This window comes from Equus asinus, chromosome 12 (genome assembly GCF_041296235.1).
Source record: "Equus asinus isolate D_3611 breed Donkey chromosome 12, EquAss-T2T_v2, whole genome shotgun sequence".
NCBI lineage: Eukaryota > Metazoa > Chordata > Mammalia > Perissodactyla > Equidae > Equus > Equus asinus.
The window spans coordinates 65,196,665-65,220,168 of record NC_091801.1 but is presented as its reverse complement, the minus strand read 5'-3'; the positions used below and the strand labels follow the sequence as shown (position 1 = coordinate 65,220,168).

The following is a 23,504-nucleotide window of genomic DNA, read 5'->3' as shown; positions in this document are numbered from 1 at the left end:
TAAGGCCAAAAAATGAATAAGAGAATACTACATATCCAAAACATTTTCAAAAATACAGAAGAGAAAGATTAAAGAGATGCAAATGTAAAAAAAAAAAATTGTCATGAAGAGAACAAGTGGAAGAAAAGCAATAATCCAAGAAATAATAGAATACTTTGAAAGAGTGTAAATGAAACTGACCTAAGCTAGAGTCTGATGAAATTTAAAATTTTAAGGTTAAGGAAAAATATGTAGGTTCCCAGGAATATCAGAACTCAGTTATTGTACAAGGTATAAAAGAATAATGTGGCCTATGACTTCTTCAGAATATGAAGAGTTCAAAAGACTGAACAAATGGCTAACATAATGTTTGGGGAAAATTATGATCTGCCAAGTTGTCACTCATGTGGCCTAGAAGACTTAGAAGTACATCTCCTGTGTGACATTCTTACAAACAAACTTCCCAAAGATAATTTTCAGCTGACCTGAAAGTGAATCAAAATAACTCAAGATTGATGAGGTGTGAAATGAAAGACCTAGTGATGGGCAACTATGCCTGTAAAGTATTTAAAGTATTTAAGTATTTGTTAACATGGTTGTAAAATTTAATGCAGCTTTCAAAAATTCTTTAATATACAAATATAGGAAATACGTAAATCTGCATCTAAAATTCCAGATTATAGCACTAAACAATGGGAAGAGTAAAGAAGTTAAAGTATGCTAAACTTCTCATCTGGCTTTGGAAAGAAAGGAGGGGATGAGAGAAGTTCTATAGTAGCTATAGGTTAATATTTGCATGTTAAGTAGAGGAAAATATACTCAAATCTTTATAATTTTTTGTAAATTTTAATAGAAATACTTTATAGTCAGAAATTATAAAAGGGTAAGAACAATATAATGAGTATGTTGACCTAAGTTCGGAAAGAACTGTCATTTGTTCTTTTTTATTGAGGATTAAAATATTTTTCTTTTAAGAAATTGTGGTGTAAAAATAGTGATTTTTCTTTTTTAATGAATTTCTTGGCAAGGAAAAAAAAATGTAAGCCTGTATCAGTCTCCAGTTTTGTTTTGACATTTTACCAATTTGTGAAATCTAGAAGTGTTGATATCCACCAAATGTGCCAGTGTTCCCAACCTTCTTTCTCAAGGTACATGAATGTTCACATAAATATGAAGATTTCATGAATCGGTACTAGCTGAAATGAAATACAATGCTAATATTATGATTTACAAAAGAATGCTAAATTATTAAGTATAATTAAATTGAAAGGTTTTTAAATGTGGTCCATGAATCCAGATCATCAGAAAATGAAAAAATCAAAAATATTAGAAATAGAATTCTAAAAACAAAGCTTTTCAAATCATAAAAGTGAAACTTGTTGAAAAGGTGGGTGGGAGTAGTTAAGTCATTTTGTTGAAGTCAGTTATGTTTATAGCACTATTTTGTAATTGCCTTTTATGTTGTGTTGAAAAGTTAAGGCTGCTCTCTAGCCTTAAATGAAAGAAATTGCTTGGGCAAAAAAGTGTTTACCATTCTGTGTAATATAGGTGAGATACTGTTGAGTATCAAACCTCTATAATTTGATTTAAGCATCTAGAAACACAATTTTAAGATTTTATTTTTTCCTTTTTCTCCCCAAAGCCCCCTGGTACATAGTTGCATATTTTTAGTTGTGGGTCCTTCTAGTTGTGGCATGTGGGATGCTGCCTCAGCGTGGCTTGATGAGTGGTGCCATGTCTGTGCCCAAGATCCGAACCAGTGAAACCCTGGGCCACCAAAGCAGAGTGTGTGAATTTAACCACTCCGCCATGGGGCCGGGCCCCCACAATTTTATTTTAAACACATTTTGTCCATTTAGAGTTAATCATCTCTAATTTAGGGTTCTTAAATTATAATTTGCTTTATGTTGTATTTGCTATTGATTTAGTGAAAAATACACACTTGGTCCTGTTTTGTGTTTTGGCTTCATATAGCACAATACTTATACAATTTACAAAACGGCATATTGCATAAAAAAGTGAGAAGTTGCCTACAGTCTTCAGCTGTGATTGGAAATAGAGCAAAGGCAGAGTCCTAAATATTAAGTGTAAACTCCCTGCTTGTCACTTGTTATTTAGTTCATTGCAATTAACTACAAGTATATTTCCTTATTTTTATTTTCAGTGGACAGAAGTTATGAAGAACTGCAGTGGCTGCTTAATATGATTCAGAACGATCCTGTACCCTATGTAAGGTTAGTTTTTGTGCTATAATATTTTGTTTTTGTAAGTCCTAATGTAGATTGAATAATTTCAGAAGATTATACATGAAACAAGTCTTTATTATTTTTGAAAATATAGGAATATGTTATGCGTTTATTCATGCCCTTTTTTATTTGATTTCCCTTTGGAAAGACATGTTTAAAAATTTATTGTTAAGAAACAAAGTTTAGGGGCTGGCCCGGTGGTGCAGTGATTAAGTGCGCATGTTCTGCTTCTCAGCGGCCTGGTTCAGATCCCGGGTGTGGACATAGCACCATTTGGCACACCATGCTGTGGTAGGCGTCCCACGTATAAAGTAGAGGAAGATGGAGGCTGGCCCCATGGCCGAGTGGTTAAGTTCGCGCGCTCCGCTGCAGGTGGCCCTGTGTTTCGTTGGTTCAAATCCTGGGCGCGGACATGGCACTGCTCATCAAACCACGCTGAGGCGGCATCCCACATGCCACAACTAGAAGGACCCACAACGAAGAATATACAGCTATGTACTGGGGGGCTTTGGGGAGAAAAAGGAAAAAAAAATTTTTAAAAATCTTTAAGGTAGGGGAAGATGGGCATGGATGTTAGCTCAGGGCCAGTCTTCCTCAGCAAAAAGAGGAGGATTTGGCAGTAGTTAGCTCAGGGCTAATCTTCCTCAAAAACAAAACAAAACAAAACAAAAAAACAAAGTTTATTCCCTGCAATTTTATGTGTAATTTCTATTGTAACTTAAAGAAAAGCTTATGTAACAGTTTGTAGTGCACATGGAGGATCCCTTATATACCCACAATTATAAAAGCTCTGTATTGATTGGTTTAGTTTATTTTAAAAGTATTTAGGAACAATGTTTTGGTGTATCCCATTTGTTTCTTTCTCATATAAAATCTCAATTTTTATTGAATAGATGGGGTTAAAAAATGTAATATGACATTATTAAAATTTTAGAAAATAAGGGAAAACAAAAGAAAATCGAAGTCCTGACATAGTAACTGTTTTCATTTTTGTATCCCCTTGTAGTCTTCATTTCCTTCATTTCTGCTGCTTTCTTTTGCAAGGTTAGATGTTTACAGTGTATTCCAGTAGGTTTAAATTTTTGACTATGTCTGTCTTCCTTTCTTTGCACACAGTAGCCTCTCAAGTTTTTGTTCATTTGCTTTAATATTATGATTTCATAAAATAAAATTTGAAAGCTGGAAAGCAACTTAGATTATAGCCATTCCAACTAGAAACAAGAACATAGACCTAGAGACATTAATTGTCCTGCTTAACTTTGTACATCAGTTGGCAGATAGGTGATTTCTTCTAAAAAGACATACAAGTAAACTCTGCCTTCCAACCTCCCTGAAATGCACCTGGACCTGACAAATCTGCATGAGGGATTTCAGCGCCCTAACGAACATTATCTTTGGCCAACAGTAGTTTTTCAGGTTGGTTGTAGCAGTGAATTCTTGCTTAAATCACCTTGTATTTCAGTGTTTTAAATGATGCTTATTATATAAATATTCTTTGTACAAAGTTTTGCTGTTAACATTTCATAGTTCTTGATTTGTGATCTAAATTGTATTTTAAATATTATGTCCTTGTGATTGATGTATACTAAGGGTAAGGTTGATATGGACAAAAATCTCCTATCTACCTATTCTTTTTTTAAAGATTCACACCTGAACTAACAACTGTTGCCAATCTTCTTCTTTTTTTTTTTCCCTACTTTTTTTCCCCAAATCCCCCCAGTACATAGTTGCACATTTTAGTTGTGGGTCCTTCTAGTTGTAACATGTGGGACGTTGCCTCAACATGGCCTGATGAGTGGTGCCAAAGCAGAGTGCGTGCTAACTTACCACTCAGCCACGGGGCTGGCCCCTAATCACCTATTCTAAAGCACATACTCTTATGAAAGACGATAGGTGGGAAACCAGCCTCATCTCATATCTGACAGAGCTCATGCATTTGAAAGTTTACAAGAAGATCCTACTGATAGCAAGTGGGAACAGAAAGTATAAATATAGTATAAATAAAGCTTACCATGTATTCATTTACATTTTCAATTCACAACCATAGAACTAACGTTAAGATGCATATTTATGAGATCTTGGAATTGTGTTTTGAAGACCATTTTTGGCAGATTGTAATAGTAGGAAATACTTGAAATTATTATATTTCTAAATTACGTGCTATACCATCTAAATGATTGCTTTTGAGATGTTGTGGAACTGTTAATATTCAAATGTCAAGAGCACTGTTATTTACAATCTGAACTGACACTATTTAAAAGTATATTTCATGATTTTTTTTTGACGTGTTTTCATCTTAACTGATCTGGTTCATTTATATCACCAATAGGGAACCTCTTAGGCTTTACTTAATATCATCTAGCCCATAGTTATAGTTAAAAAAATTCACTATGTCTTAAAAAATCGTTAATGGCAATGAATGGTCGTAGGATAGGAGTGTTATCACACAGCAGTTATGTTATGTGTGTATTTTTGTTATCTTGGACATCTGTCTCTGTTTTTGTGTTTCTCTGTTTTTTATTCTTTGAATAGGTGCTCTGTCCTTTTCTCTTTTTCCCCCTCATTGCTTTTTCTTTTTTTTTCTTTTCCTTCTTTCTTTCATCCATCTATTTATTTAATTGAGGTATAATTGACATATAGCATTATTCGTTTCAGGTGTACAACATGATATTTGTATATGTTGCAAAGTGATCACCGCAGTAAGTCTGGTTAACGTCTGTCACCATACACCGTAGATAAAATTTTTTGTGTATGTGTGATGAGAACTTGTAAGATATACTCTCTTAGCAACTTTCAAATACGCAACACAATATTATTAACTATAATCATCATGCTGTATATTACATCCTCATGACTTGTTTTATAACTGGAGGTTTGTACCCTTTGACCTCCTTCACCCATTTCACCCATCCTCCACCCCTCACCTCTGGCAACCACCAATCTGTTCTATTACTTTTTCTTAAGCTTGTTAAGTAACCATCATATAGAACTGCTATATTCTGCTCTAATTGGATAGAAGTCTTAATCTTAAAGATAGGTAAATATTTATATCTCTCTTAAAATCAGTGTCATTATTCTCTCCCGCCCCAAACACAGCATTTAATTTTTATGGCCCTTGGTTGGTGGGGTGTTTTTTTTTTTTTCTTTTTTTTAGTGAGGAAGATTGGCCCTGAGCTAACATCTGTTGCCTGTCCTCCTCTTTTTGTTTGAGGAAGATTCTTGCTGAGCTAACATCTGTGCCAGTCTTCCACTGTTTTGTATGTGGGATGCCACCACAACGTGGCTTGACAAGCAGTGTGTAGGTCTGCACTCAGAATCCGAACCTGTGAATCTCAGGCTGCCGAAGTGGAATGTGCGAACCTAACCACTAAGCTACTGGGCTAGCCCTTCCTGGTTGATTTTTAAACTCCTAATGTTAAAATGGCCTTCATTAAGAATTGAATTAAAAAAACTTGATTTTCCATTTCTGTGTTTATTATTATATATATCAGAATTACTGATTTTGCTAGAGTTAGATAAAGCTCTGAAGAATTTTGGGGTGAAATTTAAAGTCTGGAGGAAGAAAACCGAATTACCTGTGATGATTCTGTTACACTTAAGAGCCACACTTGAACATCACTTCTACAAGGATGCTCCCTTGACTCCCTGTGCTAGCTGGTTCACGTTCCTCAAGTCATAATCACCCGTAAAATCCTACGGTTCTTCCTATATTCAACTACGTAAATACTTCCTATATATAAATAGTAATTTTGTGGTTTGATTATTTGATGATCTCTGCTTCCCTCACGGGAATATAAGTTCCCAAAAGACAGGAACTGTGTCTCCTTTTGCCACTGTATGTCTTGCACATAGCATGATGCCTTGCATATAGTTGGTTAAATGTGTGTTAAGTCGTTGCATACAGTTTTTTCCTTTTTCTTCTAATCGCATAAATGTTTAGCTTAATTCATATGTTAAAGAGAAGTGATTTTGTCTCTATTGACAACTGTATATAGAAAAAACTTTAAGATGTTTAATTATTTTAAAATGTTTGGGAAAGTTCTCGGTCTTTTATGTTGCTTTGACGTTTTAAATGTAGTAATAGGATTGTCTACTTTCATAGAAGATTTTCAGATTATAAGTCAGTTCTTTGTTAAGATATCTTGAGAATTTAAATGGAATAAATGTACTTTGGTTAACCTGTATGTTCGCCTGTCACATTACTAGCATTGTTCATTTTACACATCTGGTGGGATAAAGAAATAACCTAGGTGTATAATTTTAAATAAATATTTAAGTCTAGGTGCATTGTTTTTAAACTAAAATGAAATTTACATTTTTGAAAATTATAAAGTTTTCTTTCAGTGGGAAAGACTTTTTAAAATATTCATACAAATTTGGAAAAATACAAAATCATATTAGGAAGAAAACTTAAAAATAGTGTAGAATTACTTCAACCAGAAGCAACATTCTTAACATTTGGATTATTGCTTCCTACTCATTTCTGTGCACGTGTATACTTTTTACATTGATAGGAAGAATTACTAGTTATATTTGCTTTAAGATTGGGTAGGATTATTTTAAAGATGACATGAAATTGTCTTCTCATTTTAGAATCAAGTATGCATATGATTACAATGTATCGGTTCCTCAAGGGACACACATATCCAATGCATTTTCTCCTGACAGATTTTGAACATCTTTTTGGTTTTGATTTGACTCCGTTGCTTATAGATAGTGATTGGCTATGGGATTGGACTGGCCTACCAAGAAAATTCTCAGTTATTCAGGGAAATAATATGATATTTTTGCTGCTGTGAACGTGACGTAAACTCATGACTTTCTCAGGATTTGCTTCAGGTCTGTTCCAGATGCCTGAAGTGTATGCTTGTTGTGAGTTTTGATGTTTAATCTCGGAAAGATTAAGCATAAGATTTTCATTGTCTTCTCTTAAACTTTATCTCCTCTGAATATTGCTTTAAGTGTTTAGTGATTTATAAAGGTTTCCTCGTAAAAGGCTTTCTTCTGTCATCTAATCTTTAAACCACATTTGAAGAAATGTTTAATTTGCTAAAAGTAATATAGGTGCTAATCATTATTGCTCTTTTAGTGATAATTTCAAAGATATCTCCAAAGCACCATTTATAATTCATTGGTGTGACTGTGAAGTGTTTGTAATGATCTGAGTAAATACCATAAAGTTTTATTAGTTGGCCCCTGCCACTTTGGTATTTGAAGTAATTGGGAAAGCAGCTGAAGAGAAACTTAACTTTTCTTCTTCATGCGCATTAAAAGTATAACAACATTAACAAGCTCTAAAGAACAGGTGAAGATGTTATTTACCTGTAATACTGATCTGTCCTTACAAATAGATTTTGAGATCTTTAATGACAGGAATTATGTTTATCCATAAAGATAGGAAAATATGGATATGAGATATCTGTATGTATCCTCTTTCATTTTACCTATCTGTAAATTGCATCTACAACCACATTTCACTTTTTGTTCTCATAACCTTTCAGTAATCTTTCATATAATCTTAAAATTTCAAAGCCCAAAAGGATGTTAATGGTGAGAATCTACATCTTTCAGTTTTACAGACATAGAAATTGAAGCCAAAAGGGGTTAAATGACTTAAACTACAACCTAGCAGTTCCACTTTCTTCCCATCTCTTTCTCAAGTACAAATCCAATTTGATGTCTTACCACCACCAATTAAATGTAAAAGTTTCCCGGGTTCACCTTCTGTAAGGTTTTGCTAATAACCTCAATAAAAATTACAATATAAGTTTCCTTCTTCCTCAGTTAGATCCAAGCATTCTATTACTCTGAGGTCTTGAATTTCTCAGACTTTCAAGTCCTGGGCCTGGCTTTTATCCCTTCACTAAATGCTAGACTACTGCTGTAGCTTCCTCACTTCTCCTTTTATTTCTCTGTCCTCTTTTTATCATGTCTCCTACTCATAGCACTGGACATTTTCTTTTTCATATTTTTTTTTTATCACATTGCCCTATTTTTCAGAAGACTCCATAATGTGTTCGGGTAGCCTCTCACATGAGATAAAAACTCTTGATAGTGGAGTTTAAGTGTTACTCTCTATGAGGATATTTTTATTAGTTGACTCTTCTAAACCTCAGCTTATTTTGAGGAAACTTTTTTGCAATCTCCGTATTTAAAATACTTCTCCACATTTCCATGTTTTACAAAGATACTATAAAAATGAAGTTTATATTCATTTTATTATTGCAAATGTGAACTTCTTCCTGGCCTATATGTGATTTTTTTTTTTTGCCCTATTTTATGATTTTTATATGTACCAACCAGTCTTTCTTGTAAACTTTTGTAAGGAGAGTAAAATGTTTATTTTAGAAATGAGAGGGGAAAGGTTGGTTAGGAATACATAGAGTCAGGTTTTAGAAGACCTCATTGTATACTAAGGTGATTTTAGAAAGAACAAACCCACCAGAATTTTTTTAGTGAAAAAAACAGTAGCAGGATGCAACATAATGTCTTTTGAAATGAAACTAAAACACAAAGCGAAATCTAAGAAGAAAGATGATAAAATAGGAAGAAGGAACTATAGATAATTTTCAAAAGGTTTTATTTAGTGGTCAGCATAAACTTAATTGTTTTTTCTTTCAGACATAAGATTCTAAACATGTTGACGAAGAACCCGCCATTTACAAAGAACATGGAGTCTCCCTTATGCAATGAAGCCTTGGTAGATCAACTTTGGAAACTTATGAATTCTGGTGAGACAGATGGCATTGGCTTTTAAAAAATTTTTTATTATTGGAGAATTTTCATTTTACAAAGGTTTTCAGTACTTAAAGAACTGTGGTTAATCTTTTGTCTTTTTCTTCAGTAGGATACGTATAATACTTACCTTCACAGTGGTAGGTGTGATAACAGTTGCTAAGGGTATATTCACTCACTTTGCCCCACAGGGTGATTGAGGAAACAGAAATGTTAATTTATGTTAAAGTGTCTCAAATGTTTAAAGAGCTGTAAACATGAACCTGCAAGATATTATTTTTGTTATTTTTATTTCAGAAGATTACAAAGGGTTGAAAACTAAGTCTTCTCACCTCTTTTCCCTAGCCACCTAGTGGCTTTTCCCAGAAGTAGCCAATTTCTTGTGTATTCTTTCAGGAGCAGTATATATCATTATTGTTTTGCACCTTAAAGATCATGGTATCTCATCACAGTTTTAATTTACATTATTTGAGTGAAGTCTAGAGGCAGGATAACTTAGTGCTCCTGAGCACTAGCTCTGGAACTAGTTTGCTGATGGTCAAGTCTCAGCTGAATGATTTACTCTATGTAACTTGTCTAAGTCTGTGATTTTTCTTTTATAGAATGGAGGTAGTGATGATACCTATTTCTGCAAACTAAAGATTAAATGAGTTAATATTTATGAAGCACAGCATCTAGTTTGTAAGTGCTCAAAAATGTTGTTATACTAACATAGTAATGATATTATGCTTCTCATATACTTGAGCTATTTGTAGTTCGTTTTTTGTAAGTCATTCTTATTCTTTGCCATTTTTATTTAATTGAATTATTGGTCTTTTCCTATTGACTTGTAAGTGTTGTACATATTTAAAGAAAATTTGCCTTATGTCTCTGATATGTTGAAATTGTAATACTGATTTTGGTTTAAAATTCAATCGAAAGCTGGGCTGAAATGTGTTTTGCTTAAAGATAAATTGTTACAGATAGATGGTGAGAGGGCAGTGGATTTTCCTTCTAGTAAGTATGTCACTTTATCTTCTTTTAGAATACTGGAAAGTACCTTGTCCTACCTATCTCATTAATGGCTATTTAACTGAATCACAACTAAATACCAAGTTCTGATTCTTTTTAAAAAATTATTTAATTTACTGACGTTGAGATGTCAACTGGTTGTATAACTTCTGTCCTTCTGTTTCATAATCACAGTGCAGTACCCCCAAGTAAAGGCACCGTGGTTGGTGTTTCATTGAAATATAATAAAATTGAAAATAGTGTGACCCTTGTCCTCAAAGTACTCAGAAAACAACACATAAACCAGTTTATAATGATATTGCCAAATTAGTTTTCTGTTTTCCCTAATCCCTAGAAGAATGATTGCTGCTGTTTTTGTATAAAGTTGTATATTTTGCTACTTGTGGTTACCTCAAAGGATATTATGATTACTGTCAGTTAGATCCAGAGAATGAGCACACAAGTTCAGGAACTTGTAAAGGATCGTTCAACAGTTAATGTATGGCACGAAATGTATTGTGTTGAATATACTCCTAACAAGAATTCATGATTCCGTGACTGTGACGGATTACAACTTTGAGGAAAGCATAATGAAATAAGGGATTCTCCTGTCACTTTCTAGGGAAGATTTCTTGGACAAAATAAATGTGTGTTTAAGATTAATGGGACAATTTCTATAAAACATTTGAAGCCCATTGGAAGGTCGTAGTTACACAAATACAAGCTCTAACTGATGTTTTAGTATTTAACTTTGGTAGTGTTCAGTATAAAGTACAGTCGCTGCTTTGGTTGGAATTCTCTGTGCCAATAATCTAAACAAAATAGATCAGTGGGGCCAAGTCGTAAACAATTTATTGGTCAGCTCTTCAGATCTATAAATAAATAGGAGCAATGTGAACAGTGGGAGAGGCATGAATAATTGGAAGGATTGTTTTGTTTTGTTTTTTTCGTGTTTTTGGAGAACATTAAATGTTAGACAGGGAAGATTGATTAGAGGATCGCTCATGTCCCTTGCAAGCCTGGACCTCTGGGATACATGAATGAATCTCATCTAAGATATCTTTTTTTTGTTTAACTTTTGCAGTTTCTTATTCTTTATGATGAAAGTAATATAATCATGTTACAGCATTTATCTGAACAAAATAAAAAAGAAAATATTACATAATTCCATTGCATTCCCACTCTTAAGATTGGAGTATATTTAGCCTTTAGGGGAAAAAGCTTGAGTGCGTGTATATGTGTACACAGTTTTAGTAGTAATGAAGGTTTTAAAATAGCATTTTATCATGAGAATTTTTCACATTGCTGTATTATTTTCTTAATAGTTATTGTTTTAAGAAATGATAATGAGAATTCACTTGTAACAAAAGGAGCTAGAACGTCATCTAAATCCCTAAATCCTGGCAAACTCTGCCTGCCCCTCACTCCTTATTGAGGCTCCTGGGTTATCTGGTCACTTAAGATAAGCATCATCTTGATTTACTTGTGGAGAACAAATAAACTGTAGACAATAGGGATTTAATTATATTCACTTATTTATTTCAGTCTTATTCCAAAGTAGATTTGAGATGTATTGACTTTGCATAGTGATACAATTTCTTGAACTCACTTAAAATATATGGGAGACAGTATCATGGCAGTTAAGAAAGGATCATCTTATGAGATGGTCAGCAGATGCCTTTGAAGAATCAAAGTTTGTTTGCTTAGCTGGTTTCAGAAGCTTCCCACTAAGAGAATAATTGTGGTGGGATACATAGAAAGATTTAGAAAATTGAAATTAGTTTGAGAATAAGACAGATAAACTAAGAAATTTTTTTCATTTAAAAAAAATTCATTTATCATTCAATGATTATTAATAATATTCTTTTTTAGAAAGAGCTAGAAAGGGGGGTTTGGAGCTGAGAGGTACAGAACCTGGGAGCTCTTGGTAACTGAGTCATTTTAATGGCCATGTACCAGAAGGAAGGTTCCCAGACTTCTGCTTTTGAGATCCCAGGACTACCTGGTCTCTGCACTCTGCCTGGTGTGTGGTAGTTCCACTTAGCCTTAAGTTCTGGGCACTACCGTAGTATCTTCCCAACAGTTTTTGCTTTGAAAACACACACACGTAACATCCACACCCAGACAGGGCTATATTTGTATTTACCCATGCACACACATATCAGATATCTTACCCCATTCTTTAGTTTAATTTTCCCATATAACTTTTTCTCCTCAACATTTTGTTTTTAAATTTTTCAAAGCTTGGAAAAATTTAAAGAATAGTACAATGAATAACCATATACTTTCAGCTGGGTTCACTAGTTAACATTTTACCATATTTATGTGATCTCTTTATCACTCTCTTTCTTTGTGGATATGTACATACCCTTTTTTTTTTCTGATTCATTTGAAAATAAGTTTCATCCAGATACTCTTCCCAAAATACATTAGTATATAATCCTAAGAATAAAGACATTCTCCTACGTATTCACAATGCTATTATCACACCCCACCCCAATATATATCCCATCTTCAGATTTCCTTAGTTGTCCCCAGAAATGTTCTTATACTTCCCATGTAGCTTTTAAAGTAATAATCCATCACAGAAAGGATAAACATTTTTAAAGAGAAACATCTTTCACATTATATGGTCTTCGTCCATAGTTGCTTAAGAACCTTAAATAAATCGGTTTATTTTTAGTTAAAAATGTCACATTGTTCAGCGGCAATCCTTTGTAAAGGTTTCAAGCATTAATTTACTCGCCAGTAATTTCTTGAGCACCTCCTATTTGCTGCCATACGTTTTGTGTGTACAAAGATGCCTTTTGTATTAACTTAGTATAATGGAAAGAGAGACATAGGAGCAGATAAATTATAACACAAATAGGTAGTTGCTCAAATAAAGAGAGGAACAAAGTACCCTGGGAACTTGAAGAACAAAATCATGAGCTCCACCTGGAATGCCTGAATGTTCATGGAGTGGTGACATTTGAGCTAGCTCTGGAGGAATGGAAAAGAGTTTGCCATAAGAGAAAGACATTTTAGCTAAGAGAATTATACATAAAAGCCTCAGGTTCTGAAAGGGTGTCTGGAAAAGGATGTTATCTGGAAAGATAGATTGGGACCCAAAAGTGAAGGGCCTCAGGAGTTTGTGTTATCCTGTAGGCAATGAGGAATAGGTGGAGTTAGGACCTGGCTGACTTCTATTAGCTGTATGTGTTTTTACCACACTGAAAGGAAATGATTTTCCTTTTCCACATAAAAATGTTTCAAAATTCAGAACATATGAGATCCTACCTTTTACAGCTTTAGGTAAGATTTTATAGCTTTATAGACCAACATGACAATAATTTAAAAAATACATTTAAATAATAAAAACCTAAGAATGGGAGATTTTTATTGCTGCTTTATATTTTATTTAAAATGTAAGTACTTCCTCCAGTCTTGCCTGCTTATCAATGTTTTTTCACTTCTTAAGACATGGGCCTTCACTGAAGAGATTGTATATCATTATGAAGGAAATTTTAGCCATTACTCCCAAGCTGCTCTTCAGTGTTTGGCACATTACTATCAGAATGACATAAAAACATTTGTGTAATTGTTCAGGACATTGAAGGCTGTTTATTTACTTCATAATTTTTAGTGTTTGAAAGTTTACAGCTGCACTCTAAGGGGTAGAATGCCGGACAATTCCTAATTCAGTTTGGTAGGATTTGCCAGGTTTCAAAGTAAGAAAATAAACTATTTTGATATTAATATCAGAAGACTTCAAAGTTTTGTCCCTCCATTTCTCTCTCCCCCAAAGCCTCCTTCTTAGGAATATGAATGGTGGAAGAAAATGAAAACATATTAATTTATTCTTTGTAGGAAATTTATGTATCCATACGCATAAATATAAATGAAATTTGCTGTTTTTACTTAGTGTAGGATGGACAGAAAGATCAAGACAGAACTACCCTTTGGCAGTTGTATTTGTCCAGCCCAACTCTGTGCAAATTTCCAAGCTTCTGTCGTCAATAAGGAGTGCTGGGTTTATTGAAAAATGTCCTGAAAACAGTGGCTTTCAAAGTGAGCTTTCTTCTTAGCAGCATTTTGGCTTGATCAGCTTTAATAGCAATTACCTCAGAAAATAAAGAGATGATCTTTTTTAGGATCAGATTTACTGTATTTTGAGTTTGTCTTTAGATTCTTTCTGATTTGAATAGAGAACATCAATACTGGGTTTCCTACTTTTTCTTGAGTGTTTTTCCTCTGATTCAGGTAGGCAGGGTTGATCCCAAAGTATAACTGCTAATGAGGACAAGAATGGACAGCATTTTTACCTGAGAGGAGAGAATAACGATTGTTGTATTTTCATATATATGAGCATTCCTTGCCCTGTAAGTGGTGGGGTGGGAGGAGTAGCTAGAAGATTAAAGAAAGGTCTTCAAAATGCTGTCTTGAGGGCAGAAATCAGTAGCTGTTCAGGGCCTCTCTGTAATGGAATGATTGTTTTGGAGTCATAGAAGTTTAGACCTGAGGGCATCTTAAAGATTTTCTAAGTTAATTGTTCTCATTTTAAGGGCACAGGCAGCTGACTTGCCCAAGATCACAGAGCTAACTGGTAATTAAGCAGAAGTGTTTTTTCCCATTATACTGTTCAATTTAATTCCACTATAATGTATGACAACTATTTTAAAATTTTATTCCATGATTTTGAAATACAATGGAGTTCAGATTTTCCTTTGTTGTAATTTTAACAGAAGCACTGCTGTTCATTATTTAGCTCTCTCTTATCAGCCCTAAATTTTAATATTTATAAGTCAATTTTGTGAGGAAAAAAATACTATCAAGTACTTTCCTCAGGAGGAAAATAATGTTCATTCCTCCATCCCAATTAAGTCCTACCAAAACCTTCAAAAAACCAAAACCAAAAAGCCCACCTAGAAATAAAAAGTAACAAAAACCATATTCTGGGGGTTCAGTGCGTTTATTAGTAGCCTTCCCTGTGCTGCCTAGTCATCCTTTAGCTGACTTTCAAAACACAGAACAGAACCCCTAGCTCATCAAAGTAGACGTTTTTCATTTCCTTTTTTAAAATTAAGATAGTTTTTTTTGAACTTTGAGGAATTCACACTCGATTGACTGGTTTTCATGTCATCTACAGCATGTAGAGGTTCCGGATGGTTCTTTGCAGTAGACGTAATTCGGCAATATTGATCTTCAAGGTTTAGTTTTCTTCCAGTGTAAATGTACCCTAAACCATTCTAGTTTTCCTTACTGATAAAATGCCTAAGATTCACTCCTATTCTTGCTACACCCATGAATAGATAGATACAGGGCTAGCTGCTCTGACAAGATTCCTTCCCTCCCCTCAGAGGGTTGAGCCCTTCCAGCCTTTGTAATAAAAGGCCCAAGAATCTGACACCTGTCCTTTATGGAACTGTTACATGTGTAAAATACTTTTAGGAGGAGTATAATGAATGCCTGCAAACAATTAAGCAATGTCAGGCCATTAAAGTGTCCAGATATGCATATTCCAGAGAAGAAAATGGATTTCCAGTATAAAATCCTTACTTTCACTCTGCACAGTTTTTCCCATTTCTGGTTTCTCTGTAGTTTTTATGACATAAAAATCTCATTCTCCTCTGGAGCTCCTGCCTCTTTCTCTGACTTCTAACAGTGTTACATATCTGTTACCTTATCCAACAGAAGCAAAATGGAAGATGTCTCAAATAGGATTGATGATAGCTGTTTCGTGGCAATGTAGCATGCAAAGTGCCTAGCATAGTGTAGTATATGGTATGAATTCTCTAAAATTATAATTTCTCCCATATGGATTTCCTGTGCATAGAATTTATGTAATAGTAGCTTATCTATTAGAGCAAGTCTCATTAGAATCACTACTTGATTTCAGTTTATTTACTTATTCTGATATTTGTTTTTGAAAACCACAAAACTTAATATTTATGCTGTCCAGAATTTACTGTAGCAACTTTTTTGCTTTTTGTTTCTCCTTTTTATTTTATTTTATTGTTTATTTATTTGTGGGTTTTTTTGCTGAGGAAGATTTGTTCTGAGCTAACACCTATGCCAGTCTTCCTCTATTTTGTATGTGGGTTGCCGCCACAGCATGTCTGCTGATGAGTGGTGTAAGTCCGTGCCTGGCAACTGAACCTGGGCCCCCAAAGCAGATCATGCCGAACTTAACCACTAGGCCATGGGACCGGCCCCTGTTTCTCTTTTTTAAACTTCATGGTACTCTTTTGAAACCATAGTTCTTGGTCAAAATTAAATATTTATAGGGTTTATTTTTCTTATCCAGAAGAATTTACGTATTTCTTCTTCTCATTTATTTTTAATTCTCTAGAATATTTTACATTCTGCCTAAAAAGATAGAAATTATCTAACCCTAGATGTCAGTTCTATTTGATGGCAATGTCTACCTGAAGTGCTGTACTGGAAAAGAAGGAAAATGAGAAAGAACTCTGGTATCAATGTGCTCTGATCTGTCACTGCTATTGGGTGAGGTATAACCTGAGACCAAAACCCTTATTCTGGAGATGAAAAAGCTGAGACTCATCAGGAAACTGAAAAACTTGCCTCTAGTCTCTCAACTACTTTAAACTGAATTTCTACACAGGCAATCTTCTGGTCAGTGTGTATTTTACTACCTGTTGCCATCTCTGGGGTTTCCTTTTTTTTTTTTTGAACAAATACCTAGTAGGAACAATACAAATATAAAGGTGTTTGGCAAAATATTTTCCTCCTCTAGAATAAGTCCGAATTTAGAATTGTGTTATTTTAAGTAGTTGTAGAATTTCTTAGTATATTTAAAACCTGAAAATAAATCTGAGAGTTAGGAGAATTTGTTTCAAGTCATAGGGTTCCTAAAGGCTCATGGAGTGCTTTCTTCCCAACAGGCTATTAAAGAAGAAACTCAGAAAGATGAATAGAGAACTAATGAATGTGGAGTAGTGACCAAGGAGGAGGAATTAAAGGGAAGATTAAAAGCCAGAAAAAATACTATTTTTAGAATGTTAGATTTTTAGTGGATGTCTGGTATTCATTTTGTAAGAATAGCTTGATAAAATTTTTTCCAGTTATAAGATTCATTTCTTCATTCACTAACATTTATTGTTTGTGTAATAGTTTCTAAGTATTTGCTTAAGATAAGATACTTCTTTAGGGTAAAAGGTTTGCCAGTGGAGCCTAGGTCAATAGATGCTCCTTTTAGGCATCGTAATTTGGCCATCTCTGTACAGGTTCTGGAGCAGTTAAAAGTGTGTGGACAGATATGCGTATTGCCTTTTATTTCTTTGTTGTTTACTTCTTAGGTACTTCACATGACTGGAGGTTACGGTGTGGCGCTGTGGACTTGTACTTCACACTTTTTGGCCTCAGTAGACCTTCCTGCTTACCTTTGCCAGAGCTTGGCCTGGTTCTTAATCTAAAAGAGAAAAAAGCTGTCTTGAATCCGACCATAATTCCAGAGGCCATAGCAGGCAACCAAGAAGCTGTGATTAATCCAAGTAGTCACGCTCAGCTGGTTGGATTTCAGAACCCTGTAAGAATCACATGTATTACAGAAAAGGTATTTTTATTAGATAGAGCTATCTAGAGGAGAGAATTGCTTCTTTTGAACTGATGAATTTTAAAGCCACTAACAGTTTCTTGTACCATTTAAAAAAACTTCTGACTGACATTAGCGCTTTACAAATTGTAAAGTACTACATCCTTTACTAAATAGTTGCACATAACAAATGATGTGCTGCTAGTCCATTTACTCCTTTTGTGATAACATAATGATTTTTTTGTACCTGAGCATAGAATTTCTTTTTTGAGTAGTAGAAAATTACATATTTGCCTATCTTGTCCATACATGGTGTTGGCAAGCTGTTTCAACACAGGAGCCCTAACTTTTTTCTTCTACTCTATATAATACCTAGCACAATTCTAGATGTATGATAAGTGCCTGGCAAATGCTTGTTGAAATAAATAAATAGCAATGAATGGTTAGGTAAATGAGTAATCTGCTAATTTGGGAGGAGATTATATATTACATTTATTTATATAAATTTGTATGTGTTTGCCTTTAGAAAAGCTTCTGTTTCTAGCTATGCATTATAAAATTACTAGGCTTTTTGTAGAAAGACCTTTAGGACACATATCAGTCATTTTACTGTAATTTAAAGAAAGTTTTCCAGAACTGGTTTTCTTATTGATGGCAAAATGTCCCCAATATTTCAAGCTTCATCTTTCACCAATATTTAGACCAGATTACTTGCCTGACAGTTCCCTAACTGTGTTTTGACACTTTAAAAGTAAAATTCTCTCTCTGTTAGTTAGTAATAATCATTTTAAATTACTTATTCACCTAGATTTTCTGAAATAAAATTGTACTTACTTGTTATAAATTTAAAATGTATCCTAGAGTTTCAGTTATGAAAAAGACAGATCTTTCCATAGAAAATAAGAGTCCCATTAAAGAGCTCTTTCACATTTGAATATTTATAAACCTGTGGAAATGAATATGTTTATAATTCTTGCTCATGTGTCTTTATTTGTCCACATTCATACTTGGAGTTTTCAAGATAAGAAGAGAAAATGACACCAAAATATATGTTCTTTTGGGAAAGCTCTAAAAGTTCACTTAAATACCTCCCTTCTCTCAAAAAAAGACCTGCAGACAGGAAAAGGTGAAATTTGTTTTGAGCCCATTGCTGATAACTCTTAGGCATTGGGCATGCTCTCATCTGCATGGTTGCTATAGCTAGTAGTTTTCAGCTATAATATGAGCTACTTGTCTTCAGAAATCTAATTTTGATCTTGAATATTGCTGCAGGAAGATGATCACCTTGCCAAGGAAGCATCATGTAATATATCAGCTCATCAGCAGGGAGTGAAGAGGAAGGCTGATACACCACTGGGGTCCCCACTAGAACCTGGTCAAATACTGGAGAAGAATGAGGATAGCAGTAAAGTCAAACTGAAAATCAGAGTAAGAAATACAGGTTAAACCTGTATTAACAGTGTAGGGTATTCACCTTCTTGTAGATCTTTTTGCAGTGGTTTTTCCTTAGGAATAGATGGGACAGACTGAATCATGAACAAGCCCAAATGTCCATCTAAGACATTCCAACTGATTGTTTAACTTCTGTTATCACATACTTCTTCTCTGTTTGGGGGAGGAACTATGTGTGCACGATCTACCACAGTTCACTACTTCTTCCCACAACATAGGAATAGATTTTAGTTGCTATTACATTTCCGGTAATTTCCAGTCAGTTTCTTTTGGATGCTGGACCGCATAATCTTTTCTTTCTCTTAATACTTTTTGAGAAAAAGAGACTACTTTTCCTTTTAAGATTATTTGGGGGTGTCCTGTGGCCTCTCTGCTACCTTTCCTAAGAGCTAAGATCCAAACTTAAAGTAATGTAATGGCTCTTTTTCTCCTTTGTTTTGTGTGTGTGTGTGTATTGTAGTTTTCAAATTCTCAAGATGAGGAAGAGATTGATATGGATACTGTTCATGATAGCCAGGCATTCATTTCCCATCATTTGAACATGCTTGAAAGGCCATCAACTCCAGGTAAGATTAGTGTACGGCAATCACTGGGGTGATGGAGAAAGTTCACATGATATCAGTATTCTAAGGTGTGTTGCTTTATTTTCATCTGAACAACTATAAAGTTTAAAAGTAGCCAGTATAAAATATTAGATTGTATCAGATTATAACACACATCAACAAAGGAATAAATAAAAAAATAAAAGTGTTTCTTTCAACTTTCTATTTTATTTTGGTCGTTTTAAAATATTTGGCTTACTTCTGGATTTGTTTTTTAAAAATTCCATTCGTCACATTTCTTCCAGTTGCTTTACTGTTTTTCTTTCTTTTCTTTTCTTCCCTTCCTTTCATTTGTAGTAGGCTTAACCTCAGAATAAAATACTAGATCTGGTTTCTTTTTAGTAGTATAACCATAATTATTTTAAAAACTTTTTGGCTATAAAGTTAATGCTGCCCATAACACAACTACTTTCTCTTTTTGCCTACCTCTTCCATGTCACAGGTTTTTTGCTTGCATCTCTCAAACATTATAATCTTTTCTTTTGGAAATATTACCTGAGACAGTGTTGAGTTCATACACTATAATTTACCCTATTTCCCTGTGGATAGGCATTTAGATTGTTTCTGATTTTTATTTGTTACAAGAAATTCTGCACTGAGTGTGTTCATACAAAAGCTTTTGTTTCTTTTTTGTCAAATTATATTCTTAAGATAAATTCTCAAAAATATATTCTTGGCAAAAAAGTTAATTTTAGCTATATTATGAGATACTTATCTTCAGATGATTTTCATAGCTGTTGATACATACTCTGCTCTAATGCTTTTTGAAGAGATTACACCTAGCTTATGTTTTCAGCATTTTTAAATTTTCAGGAAAAAAGCTTTGATGTAACTTGCATTCTAAGTTGTGAAATATAATAATAAAACAAATATATGTAAACCTGAAACCCACCTTAACATGTATATTATACTGCAGGCCACAGTCATTCCCTCTGTGCTTCTCTCCTGATTCTGTTCACCTGCCTTTGCACTACGAGTGAATACTGTCTTGAATTTTCTTTTCCTTAATCATTCTGTTGCTCTTCTTTATAGTGTATCACATAGATAGATGATCTATATGTTTAGTTGCACTTGGTTTTTGAATTTTGTGAAAATATGTTCACTATGACTTTCTCTTTTCACTCAACAATCTGCTTCTAAAATATCATCCATATTGGTACATAAGGTGTGATTCATTCCTTTTCATTTATCATTTATCATCATTTTTTCTATGTCATAGTACTGTTTTATGGTCATCAATGTCATAAAAGATACTTATTAATTAACTATAAAATGATAATTGACATTTACTTTATAATGCATTTCTTTTATTATGAATATAACTATTTTTCTTTTTTTTTCTGGATACTGTTTCTGTTTTTTTTATTATTTGAAAGTTCTTTTCGTACCCCGTGCTGGTTGTCTGTGTCTGTGATCTTTACATTGGAATGAGGTTTTTCTTTTGTTTAACGTGTTACATTTGTGCCAAGTCCCTCTTACCCCACCTCAGTCTCCTTTCTGTTAGTTTGGCTTTTTGTTTATGTTGGTTATGAGACTTAAATTATTTTTCACTGTTTCATAATCTAGGATGAGTTAGTAGAATTTGAGAACCAGCTTCAGGTACGGTATGAACCTAAGATATACTTGAAGACTGAGAAGTCATAAATTCTTTGGCTTTTATAATTATAGGAGATCTTAACAATTATTTATTCTGTCCATTCTGCAGATAAGTGAATTTAAGCAGAAGTTATTTTTTTTATTAAATGACTTTCTCTAGATGACACACCCAAGTAAGAGCCAATTCAGGGCAAGACCCAAATCTTAGGAGTTTTTCATATGACAGATGAAGGAATTGAGACATAAAGAGATAAATGTCTTGCCCAGATTATGTATCTAATTTGTTGATAATTTGGAATCAGAACTTGGATCTCCTAATACCTACTACAATACTGTTCGCATTATACCATTAAAACATTTCCTGTTTTAAATATATGAATTATTTTGATCTATTTTTTTAGTAAGTATTATAGTAGAACTTATTAGCAAATTTTGGAGGGAGCCAGTAGACTTTACTGTATGCAAAGTTCCACATAAATAATTAAAAACATGAAATGGTTTCTGCCTCAGAATGTGGAATCTAATTATATGTTCAGCAAGCCAGTCACACTTACTATCTTACTTGAGTGTGTATTATTCTCAGGCTTAAGCATATAGGAACCATGATGAAGAATTAAATCAAATGAAATCTTCAGTAGTTTTAAAAATAGTGCTTTTTTCATTATTACAATTTTACTGTTGAACTGCTTCTAGTTTTAAGGTTGACTTATAAAAACCTGTTAGGCTTTTTTCTTTTATAAGGGAGCAAAGAACTAAATCCCTCTTTTTCCTCTTTGGCATTTTAGGGCTCTCTAAATATCGGCCCACCAGCTCCCGATCTGCTTTAATACCTCAGCACACATCAGGCTGTGATGGCACACCCACCACAAAACCCCAGTGGAGTATGGAACTTGCACGGAAAGGAACAGGTGAAAATTACTATTATTTTATTCAGGAACAAATCTATAAAGTTCTTTATCAGTTTAAAAAGAATACATTAAAAACACAGTTCTAGGGGCCCACATGGTGGTGTAATGGTTAAGTTCACATTACTCCGCTTTGGCAGCCTGGGGTTCACAGGTTCAGATCCCAGGCGTGGACCTATGCACTGCTTATCAAGCCATGCTGTGGCTGGTGTCCCACATATAAAAAATGGAGGAAGCTGGGCACAGATGTTAGCTCAGGGCCAATCTTCCTCAGCAAAAAGGAGGATTGGCAGTGGCTGTTAGCCGAGGGCTGATCTTCCTCGAAAAAAAAAAATGAAGTAATAGTTCTGAGAACTTGCTTTTCTTGCAACACATTGTCTTTATATAACTTAACATAAAGACTCCTTTTAACTAGACTTTTTACTATTTCAAAAGTAATTTAATCCTAATATATAAAACTTGGAAATAACAGAAAATGGAAAGGAGGGAAGACAAAAAAATCACCTCTCATTGTGCCATTTAAAGATACCCATTATATTAATATTTTGCTCTTTCCTTGCAGTGCTTTTTCTAAGAATATTATAATATGAAAAATGCCAACTTCAGTAGAAACCATCAAATCTGTGCCTTTATACTCTGGCCCGCCCCTTGGTGTAGTAGCTAAGTTTGGTGCACTCCTCTTTGGTGGCCCAAGTTCATGGGTTCGGATCCTTGGCGCAGACCTACACCACTCATCAGCCACACCATGGCGGCAACTCACATGCAAAGTATAGGAAAATTGGCACAGATGTTAGCTCAGGGCCAATCTTCCTCAAAATAAATAAATAAATAAATAAGTCTATGCCTTTATACTTTTATAAAATGCAAAAATCAACAATTTATTTCTCCTCTCCTCCTCTCCCTGAAAGTTGTACAATTGGTCCTTCCTGGTCAATCATGAAGATTTGATGCTATACCTGGAAAACTAACATGTTCTATATTTTGTTATTTTGTGCTAATTGGGCTTAAGTTTATGAAAGTTAATTCAGTTCAGATGTGTTTGTTACCTCTTCTATTTTGCATTTTCTTCTGCTTACTTTGTTCTGTTGCTTACAAGAGAAGATTATAATCCAAATAAAAAGTAAACATTCAATGCTGATGAATGAAGATTCAGTCTTTGAGTTTTGGAGGAACAGGGAGTGAAAAACAAGGTACATGAGCAAAATCATTTTAAAGAATAGTTTTTCCAAAAGTCATTAGTCAGGCTTTAAAATTCAAACTGATGAATTTTGCTTATATAAACCATGTTTTTATGATATAAACAGAAGAGTAACTGTTTATTGATTTGAAGAGCTTAGAGATCAGCTGTGATTAATAGGAGACTTCAAACAAAAGCAATACCTCAAAGTATTTTGGTATTGAGACCCCAGACTGTTGGTTGCTTATATCTCTTTGTGTAGTGTGTATGCACTTGTTATAATAGTTT

At 34.1% G+C, this 23,504-nt stretch overlaps 1 protein-coding gene across 23 annotated transcripts in view; it reads left to right on the top strand.

The window, feature by feature from the left end:
* The window catches only part of TAF2 (TATA-box binding protein associated factor 2), an 88,149-nt gene that overhangs the window by 47,917 nt on the left and 16,728 nt on the right, over positions 1-23,504 (top strand). For 7 of the 23 annotated variants that reach the window (XM_070481530.1, XM_070481524.1, XM_070481522.1 and 4 more), the window contains 6 exons: positions 2,144-2,213; positions 8,847-8,956; positions 17,249-17,505; positions 18,757-18,912; positions 19,397-19,502; positions 21,920-22,042. In XM_070481530.1, the coding sequence (XP_070337631.1) occupies positions 2,144-2,213; positions 8,847-8,956; positions 17,249-17,505; positions 18,757-18,912; positions 19,397-19,502; positions 21,920-22,042 (822 nt within the window). Of the gene's footprint in view, positions 1-2,143; positions 2,214-2,460; positions 3,642-8,846; positions 8,957-9,562; positions 9,642-16,281; positions 16,566-17,248; positions 17,506-18,756; positions 18,913-19,396; positions 19,503-21,919; positions 22,044-22,601; positions 22,753-23,504 lie in introns of those variants that run through there. The other 16 variants (XM_070481533.1, XM_070481528.1, XM_070481526.1 and 13 more) reach the window with 9 other exon arrangements.